Source organism: Macaca nemestrina, chromosome X (genome assembly GCF_043159975.1).
Source record: "Macaca nemestrina isolate mMacNem1 chromosome X, mMacNem.hap1, whole genome shotgun sequence".
NCBI lineage: Eukaryota > Metazoa > Chordata > Mammalia > Primates > Cercopithecidae > Macaca > Macaca nemestrina.
Window position 1 is genome coordinate 58,074,437 of NC_092145.1, and position 10,385 is coordinate 58,084,821.

At 33.9% G+C, this 10,385-nt stretch overlaps 1 protein-coding gene across 5 annotated transcripts in view; it reads right to left on the minus strand.

Annotated features, from left to right (window-relative positions):
• The window catches only part of LOC105497495 (diaphanous related formin 2), a 919,069-nt gene that overhangs the window by 539,112 nt on the left and 369,572 nt on the right, over positions 1–10,385 (minus strand). For all 5 annotated transcript variants that reach the window (XM_071089284.1, XM_071089283.1, XM_071089281.1 and 2 more), the window contains one exon: positions 516–617. In XM_071089284.1, the coding sequence (XP_070945385.1) occupies positions 516–617 (102 nt within the window). The remainder of the gene's footprint in view (positions 1–515; positions 618–10,385) is intronic.

Sequence of the window (10,385 nt, forward strand, 5' to 3'; positions counted from 1 at the left end):
CTTTAACAAAAGTATACTTAATGGCTGACCGGTTTGTTAAAGGCTTAAAGGTTCACAAACCAGTTTTTAAATGCAGTTAAGGTTAACAATTTAAGTAGCTCACATCACAATTACTTCAGACATAAAGGAATAGCAGTAGAAGGATTTGCCCAATGTAACTAGTGAATACTCTAAAACTATCAAGCCCAGGTCTAGACAGAAGGAAAAAAAAAAATCACTTTTTATCAGTTCTGCCTTATGTTTCACTATGTCCTCTAACAGTGTATTATTATCATTACTTTCCAAATCTTTACTATTCACAAGTTTCATCTGGTCTGACGGAGGTTGAATTAGAATTTTCTCCATGGCGGCTAAGTGACAAAAAGGCAACCAAATCATGTTTACACAGAATTTTGTTTCCAGAAGATGCTAAATATGCCTGTTTAAAAAGGTTACAACTTTGATGAAATACATTAAACAGCTCCCACCCCTTTCACCACTACCTATACCAATTATATGAAGAAAATATTACATACACAGATTCTGAGCTGTTTTGGGATCCAAAATTCTCAGTTCTTTCACTTTCTTCTTTGTAGGCCCAGTCTTCTTTTCTTCTAATGCTTCTGCATTCTTTTGAACTGAAAGAAAAAATGTTGATTCATAAACAATAATGGTACTAATCCAAGTACACGGAATAACATTAGTAAGGTATATTAACTACATTAATAAAGCTCATTCTGAAATCAATAAATGTGTTTATTTCATTAGTTCAAGGAACAGGATAAACATAAAAATACAGAGCTGTTTTAGAGTTTTCACTACAAATTAAATATCAGCACTTAAGCAGAAAAGATAAGCCAAATAGAACCAAAAATCAATTGCTCCTTCTTACCTAATGTACAACATTAATTACTCCTTTACCAGGTACCTACAGCAGTACTGGAATTAAATATATAGTACAACCTCGCTAATCTGAGCTAATTGAGGGAAAAGGAAGACATGCATTTCTCTTAAAATATGCTAAAATTTAAACATTTCTTTAATTCAGTGAAATTGCTTTAAAGCACCTAAGGTAAGTTTAACTGCTAAACAGGTTGCCATATAAATATTCCTGCTGAGACTGTTTTGAAGAATAGCTATGAACCATTTGCAATTTGTACAACAGTAGCACCATTTGCATACATGTAATTAAATAGACTCAGCAATGTGATCTTTTGCGTAAGTTAGCTTTGTATCCCTCGCTATTTGAAAAATACTATTTGCTTCCTTAGAACAGAAGATTTACTTTGCTTTCTTCAGAAGGTAACAGTATAACTCAAAACAGTTTAAAGCACGGAAAGGGTAAGGAGTAGCAGTGCCAAGGAGTGGCTTTAGCCTTCCATAACCTCCATCAGCCAACTCCCCAAGTAGGCCAGCTCAAAAAACAATGTGGCTGTCTGCTATGAAAATAAAGCGTTAAGTTAAATCCCCAAACCCCTCCTGTATAGAAATTGTATAGCTACCATTGTACTCAAGTGTTGGCAGTTTACCTTTTCCAATATAAAAACAGGGTTGTAAGTAATGGGGCCATCAGAAAATATGAGAAAAATAAAGCCAATACTTTTTCAGTCAAATAGAGTGTTAAGTCCTTGCTCCCAAATTCGTGCTGCTAAATTACATCACTGGTTCATATATGACCATAATCATGCTGCTGCTTTATCAATGTTAAAAAGATAACTGCATTTTGAGGCAATAATGATATTATTTTAATTCATCTAATCTTTGTTAAAAAGACCACAAATGCATTATCGATTTTCTTTTTTAGAGAAAAAGCAACATAAAACCACAGTACACTTTTACTAAGGCAATATGTTTATAGATGTTACCATATTGGAAACTTTTGCAACATTCTATAGAATTCATCAAAATATTGGAAGTCCATAAAGACTTCCTTTGTTTTAATAATACAAAATACAGAAAAATTAAATGAGCATACTACAGAAATAGCAGATGTTAATAAAATAAATTACCTGAATAACTAAAGTCCTAACAGTGCTAAATTTTACCAGACTGGCCAACCTAAAGTTATGTGCAGTCTAAGGAGAATGGATAACAATTAACACTTTAAAATTACGATCTTTGCCATGTGGATTCAACACAATAGTCATTGCTACTACTGGAAGAAAAGTGACTTTTAATATATTTATCTTAAAATATATGAAAAGAACATATTTTACGTTTATATTTATCTGTATATATTTCTAAATATGTTTTAAAATATATTAAAACATATCTCAAATATTCTTCAAAGGGTCTTTCTAGGAGCATAGAGTCTTTCATATGCAATCATCAACATTTTGATTTATTCTAATTGTCAAGTCAGTTCCAGCTTAAGACAACTGTACACAAGAAAATGACAGTCCAATAGCCTTTCCCTTTGTCTATAAAATGTGAAGTATCTGAATCATATTGAAATTACTTCTAGAATCATTCACTAATTTGAACCCAGTCAAGGAAATAGTCAAGAAAATTTTCCTAATCTCTCAATATGCTTTAAAATTCACTATGGGAGACTAATTAGCCAAGTACATATAGGAAAAACATGCTGTGCTATGAAGGACCTATAAAGATGTTTCTGCAAACTAACAGGATCCTGACTAACCCAGGAATAGATAATGCTCATTTAATGACTTTATATCTTTGCATTTTTTAATTAAAATATGGTCTAGCCTCTCCCCTTTTCAAACGAACAAATTGTTTAAAACTAAGATTAGATGCCCTAATATCTAGAGTTCACAGTTTTCTTTCTTGAATCCCAACATATTTTCCTTGTGTTATACAACTTGGCTTAAATCCTGGGTTCGAAAAGTGATAAGAATTCCATGAGTGGGCACTGCTTTTTTGAGAATCACAAGAGAAAAACAAGTTTAAAGCAGTTCTCTAACTAGACAGGCTTTCAAAACTAATCATATTTTTGCCATGATAAATAATTACAGACCAGTGGCTATTATTGCCTTTGGCCTTCTTGTTTTTAAAAGCATTCCTTAGGGAGCATGACCACAGGCTTAGATAAATAGAGAATTCAAAGAACAGCAATGAGACATCAAATATCCCAATAGTGTTCAACACATCATATGTTAAAAATTGCCTGCTTTCATAGTGACCTCAAAATGTCACTTATCCTAGTATACTTTTATTCTGTATGTTTCTAGTGGTTACAAAACATTAAATAACTAGCAATTCTATAATTATTTGAAGTTACTTGGATGAAACTAAAAAGTTTTTTTAAGTTTCGATATAAAAACTTCCTGAATTGATTTTATCATCAATTGCCCTATGGTCCTCAGGTTCATAATGAGGCCTACAGTGAAACGTGACCTTCCCCATACAAATGAAAAAACATTTTGCAAATGGGTTTGAATCCAATAGATTGAATTAATTTGAGTGTGTAAATTGGCACTGCTAATAGAATAATAATGAAACATTAAAAAATACAGTCTGTAGGAAGATAATCCTAATAATAAAGACATGTATATTATTATTAAAGATATGTTAATATCAAGATACTCATTATCTAAGATAAAATGCCCACTGAGTATTATTATATTTCCTTTAATACATGGATTTTTACAAGCAATTGTACTATAAATGTATTCTTTTACAACTGCGAAATGCTCATCAGCATAAATAAAGTAAACATGGTTATATGCTTTCCCCAATCTAATATAGGCAATGTTCAGGAATCTCCTATTAATTTCTGCTATCCCAGTGGATACACAGAACATGTGACAAGATGTTATAATTTGTAGCAAGTATTAAAATATTTTAAATAGGTAACATTAGATGATTTACATAGTGATAACTAACCATGAATCATAACAAAATTTGTATAACTATCTTAAAATTTCAGTGAGAAAGACTGATTTCTATAGTCAGAATCACATTCATTAATCTACCAAATATTTCTTGAACACCTACTATGAATTAGCCTAGCATGAGCATACAATGGTACACAACACATAAATATCTACTCATACTGCATGGTCATATGTAAACCAGTAATTATGGAAGTATCCACAAAAGGTACCTAACATTTATAATTTTCTTTATCCATAAAAATATAGCTTAGATGAATACATGCATATTACTCAGTGAATTCTCATTTTCTTATTGCAAGCATAGTTCTATATTAGGGAACATCTTATCTTTGAAATCAGCATCACATTATGTGTTGTATCATATTATAAGAAATATGAGGAGAATTAAAAGGATGTCCCTTCCTATTAAGTACACTACATATAGGCCGGGTGCAGTGGCTCACGCCTATAATCCCAGCACTTTGGGAGGCTGAGGCAGGCAGATCACCTGAGGTCAGGAGTTTGAGACCAGCCTGGCCAACATGGTGAAATTAGCCGGGCATGATAGCATGTGCCTGTAATCCCAGCTACTCAGGAGGCTGAGACAGGAGAATCACTGGAACTTAGGAGGCGGAGGTCACAGTGTGCCAAGATTGCGCCACTGCATTCCAGCCTGGGCAACAAGAGAGAAACTTTGTCTCAGGAAAACAAATAAACAAAAAAGTACACTATATACAAAGCCACAGTAAATAAAGCTAATAATAGTAGTATCAACAAACACAGTGAACATTTACGTAACTTCACGCATACATATTTGTATATTTAAGAAGTAAATGCCAACTATTCTTTTACATATAACATACAAATATAAGAACTGTGATCCATATATACTTAAACACATATTTTATCCATGTGGATATAATTCCAGAGGTGATTCCAGCTACATGGAAATAATTTTTTAACATATTGGTTGAAATATAAAATATTTTAATTTCAATTAATGACTTGATAATATTAAAATAAGTGCAAGAATGGCAATGAAAGGTAGGGGAAATGTACTCTGACTATTGCGTGTGATAGGTTTAATGATTTTTTTTTGTTATTTTCTACTCTATTCTGAATCATCCGTATGCGTTTCCAGAAATATCACGTGAACCTGATGGCAAAAAAGGTCAAGGAAGATGAGATCAATAGATAAATACATATGTAATACACAACAGATGAGAGTATTAAAAAACAAAAATCACAGCAGTAGTAGTAGTTTTACTACTGGTAACCACCAATACAATCTTCACAAGCACCATCAAAATCAAAGTTTTATTACATATCTGCTCTGTATCTGGCATTAATTTTTATACCACTTTATATGATAGGTACTAACCAGTGTCATTTTACAAATGAGGAAATCAAGGACAAATTTAATCATATGTCCAAGGTGATATAGCTAGTAATGAAAACATGCTAAACTTCACCAGTGATCAGGGAAATGCAAATGAAAATAACCGAAGAAATATCATTAACAGTCATCAAACTGAAAAAATGTTTAAGTCTCACAATACCAAGTATTGATGAAGATACAAAGAAGAATTTGATTATGCCAACAGTTGACAGTAAATATTCAGCAATGACTTAAAAAACACATGTATCAACATCTGATATATTTGAAGGTATGCTTGTCATAAATACAGCCCAACATTTCTGCTTGTAGGTCAAATGGTCAAGGAGACAAAAATGTTCACTGCAACAGTGTTTATAACAGTAGAAAAGTTATAAACAGCCCATGTGCCCAGGGGTTATGAAATGGATAAATTGTGGTATATTAATACAATGTAATACCACACAGCATTTACAGTGATTGTACTGCAGCTATATATTTCAACAAGGATTGATGCCAAATACAATGCTGAGTGGAAAAATTAAAGTTATGTAAAATGGTACATGCAGTATAACATTCATCTAAATTAAAACAGAGACTAATCTTGTGTATTGTTGATAGATGAGTATATATGTAGCAAAATTATAAAAACATAGGCTAGATATTAGCCAGCTAATGACAGTGGTTGCCTAAGAGGAGGAATCTGATGCTGGAATAGGTAGAACCTTGGAAACTTCCATTTTAACTCTAATGTTTTATTTCCTTAAAAGCAAAGATCTGGATTAAATATGACTAAATGTTAACATCTGTTCATTTTGGGTAGCTGGTAGATGGGCGTTTGCTACATTAGCCTCTGTAATTTCCCATTTTTTGACATAAAAATAAAATTCATATGAATAAATTACACAAATATTCCCATCCATTTTTATAGTTTACAAACTGTTAACCTTGGAAATCCCAAGGGCCAAGTGTAGACAGGAATTACAAACAATATGGAAAAGAATAATCAAGAATGCTGGTAAAGATGAATCAATTTGTAAGGAACCACAATTTTGTGTTCAATTGTTATTGAGTCTATTTTGTGAGGAATAACACATGTGTTTGCTAAACCTTGGGAGGGAAAGCTGATGCAATAGGCAGGAAGAGATTCCATTTCTGTTTCCTCGCACATGCTACATATTACAGCTGTGAAGCTTCCCCTCTCCATGTTGCCTACAGCTGCACACGAACCAAGGCATCCTACAGAAAGGTAGAGTTCATTCTGACACCTGCGTAGTACCTGAAGCAATAGGAATGGCATTACCAAGAGTGTTTCTGAAGTTCAGAGCACATTAAACAAGACTAATGGTTCTAATGGTAGGGATAACACACACATACTTTGTAGTGATTTCCTAATTAAGGAACAAATCTTACTGGTTGTAGTTTATACAAGAACACCCCAAATCAGGAAGCACATGTTACTGCAAATTAACATCTGCATAACTAATATACTTGCACACCTGTTCATTAAGCCAATTACTGAACACTGCTAAATGTCACCAGAACATTATGTTTAACAGCTAGCATAGCTAATGTTGTGTATTTTCAAATGGGCCGCAATAGCTCAGCAGGTAATGTATATTTTAGGAAGGACAAATAAAGTTGTCTTAGAGGTTTTAGGGAAGAATTTCCCTTGTTTGAAGTGGTAACTTAAATACCAAAACTGAAGTATGGTTTTTACCTCAAAGTAGTCCAGTTATATTTTGTTTAATGATGTGGATACATTCCGAGTTCTTCTTTAGATGATTTTGTCATTATGCGAACATTATAGGGTTCACCTACATAAACCTACGTGGTATAGCCTACCTCACAGGTTTGTAGCCTATCGCTCCTAGGCTACAAACCTGTACAGTGTGTTACTGTACTGAATATTGTAGGCAATTGTAACAAAATGGTATTTGTATATCTAAACATATTTAAAATAGAAATGGTACAGTAAAATTACGATACAAAAGATAAAAAATGGTTTACCTGTATAGGGCACTTAGCATGAAGGTAGCTTACGGAACTGGACAGTGCTCTGGGTGAGTCAGTCAGTAAGTGGTGAATGAATGTGAAGGCCTAAGACATTACTGTACACCACTGTAGACATAGGCTGTACACATAGGCTACACCAAATTCACAAAAATTTTCTTTCTTCAATAATAACTTAAACGTAGCTTATAGTAATTATAAACTTTGTGGTTTTTTTTAACTTTTGACTCTTTTGTAATCAGATTTAAAATACAAACACATTGCACAGCTGTACAAAAATATTTTCTCCATATCCTTATTCTGTAAGCATTTTCCTGTTTAAACTTTTTAAAATTTTTTACTTCTTAAATCTTTTTGTTAAAAACTAAGACACACACATGTTAGCCTAGGCCTGTACAGGGTCAAGATCATCAATATCACTGTCATCCACGTATACATCTTGTCTCAGTGGAAGGTCTTCAAGGGGCAATAACACACATGGAGCTGTCACCTCCTATGATAACAATGACTTTTTCCGGAATACCATGTGAAAGACCTACCTGAGGCTATTTTACTGTTAACTATTTTTTTTTAAACAAGAGTACACTCTAAAATAACAATGAAAAATATAGTAAATACATAAAACAGTAATATGGTTGTTTATTATTATCAAGTATTATGTACTGTACATAATTGTATGTGCTATACTTATATATTACTGGCAGCACAGTATATTTGCAACATCACCACAAATATGTGAGTTATGCATTGCACTACAATGTTACAACGGCTACATGTCACTAGGCAATTGGGATTTTTCAGCTCCATTATAATCTTATGGAATCATCATCATATAAGCAGTCCATTGTTGATCAAAACGTTGTTTTGTGGTACATGACTATACTTGACAAATGAGGTTGTCAAGGTGCTTTCCTGTTAACCTTTAACCTATATGAATTACCTTATTCAAGCTCAAGTCAGTCACTTTACCCACTGGTTGTCTCTGGCTTTGTAAGTATGAACTGACATTTTTCTGGTTATCTCATTTATTCAAAGAACTTCCTGTTATTTTAAATGTCAGAATTCATGTCACGAATCAGTGAGTCCAGCAATCAACTCCAAGAGCTAAGTGCATCAGACAAAGTATGAAGAAAGGCATATCTGTAGGAATTACGATGCTACAAAAACCAGTATCGCTAGGCCAATAGGACAATACTTGTTGAGAATACAGTCTGGGCATTCATCACACCCAGGCTTTTCTGATTTGATATGGTCCATCTCAGCTTGGTGCAGATCCTGCACACAATTCAGTTTGATGCAAAATACATTAACCTTGCTGAGTAAGACTCAACAAAGTAACACCCTGAAATATTTGTAGCCATAATCTCAAGTTGATGATGTAGGACTTTTCAGACTAGGAGACTCACGGTTGCCTCCTACATATTATTACTAAATAATTTGAGATAAAACAATTTCCATGGAGATGCTGAGTATAACCCGCACTTTAATATTTCTTATAGAGTTCTTCCTTGTGGCCTAATCAAAGTGCTTTGCTGTGTTTTCCTGAATATTAACTCAAAGCTGTGGTTTTTTTCTATACGTGGCTTGGTATCCTTATTTGCCCGAAATATAATTCTGAATTTGATGGTTGGTGATTGCTGCAGGAGGTGCTGGGTGTTATCAACTTTTTATGGTTGCAGGGGAAGATAAAGACTAGAGACTAGAGATGGAACAATGGTGTTGAGGCGGGTGGGGCATGTGTTCCATACTTACCTAGTCTAACCATATAACTTATATACAAAGAACTGGAGTGAGAGGGTTGGAGATTATGTCAGGAATCCAAGGACTCAGAGGAGTTGCCAGATGAAAAAAAAAAATGGTTGTATAGAGTGGAGCTATACGCTCACAGGAGGCATAGGCGAGAGGAAGAATCCAAAGCCAAAGAACATGAGCTGATTAGTTTCTGATCACCTCCATCCCCAGAGACTCCCAGAATCAACCAGGAGAGTCTTTGAAAAGCAGTTGAGGCAAATTTTAGATACCAGGTAAGTAGGGATTCAGAACTTTGAAAATGTGGGTATTAAAAATGTATTCATCAGGTTTGAAGTATAGGAAATTTAGATTATTTATACCATGTGCTGATGACACCTGCTTCACAGGAATGTTGTGAGAAAGAAATGGCACATACATGTAAAAGCTCCAGTAACATAAAGAAGGTCAGCGAACTTTTTCTATATAAGGCTAGACAGTGAATATTTTAGGCTTTGCAGGTTATACCATCTTTGTTGCAACAAGTCAACTCTGCTATTGTATTGTGAAGGCAGCCAGAAACAGTAAGTAAACAAATAAGGATGGAAGTGTTCCAATAACATCGTTTACAAAAATAGGTGGTCAGCTAGATTTGGCCTGTAGATCACAGTTTCCAAACCCCTGACATAACAAGATGCTCAATAAATGTCTGATTCCTTATCCCCTTCCTTCTGCAACTGAGGTCAATTTATACTTGCTTCCACTTTTGCAAACATGAGAAAATGTTCAACATTCCCCCTGCAAATTAGGATCTACAAGCTCCTTGCTATAATTGTTGACATTCTGTTTTTCAAGTACGATACACATAATCAAACACATTTATACTCCTCATGGTTTCTGAATGTGTCAATCCTACAGGGATCAATTATCTCATTAAAAACTGTCACTGTCCTTTATTTTATTCCCCATATAGTCTCATATACGTTTTCATGTAAAATGACTGAAAACACAGCTCAACTTTAATAAAATTAAAAAATTAGTTTCTATCATCCATCCTTATTGGGGCTGAACGAGAGCTCATAAGCAGCTACAGTGTTCGGTAATGTTTCACTTGGGATATACTGGTTTATAATAAAACAAAAACCAAGTTCTGTAAAAACAAACAAACACACACACACATAAATCAGACTTTTGTATTTCATATAATACAGTTCTCGTATTCTATGCACATAAAAATATTACTGAGTCTCTCAATTTGTTTGTTGCTGGCTGAGCTCAATGGGAAACATCAAGAGTAGACTGTCCCTGTTTTCCATTTGGATTCCAACTGGTTTCAATTTTATCTTTCAGGAGTAATTTTCTTTAGTTCAGAAACCACAGCAGTACATACTGTTGAAGGTGATAAAAACACTAGAAGAATTCTGAGAAAAGAAAGATAGGGAGCACCTGAACAT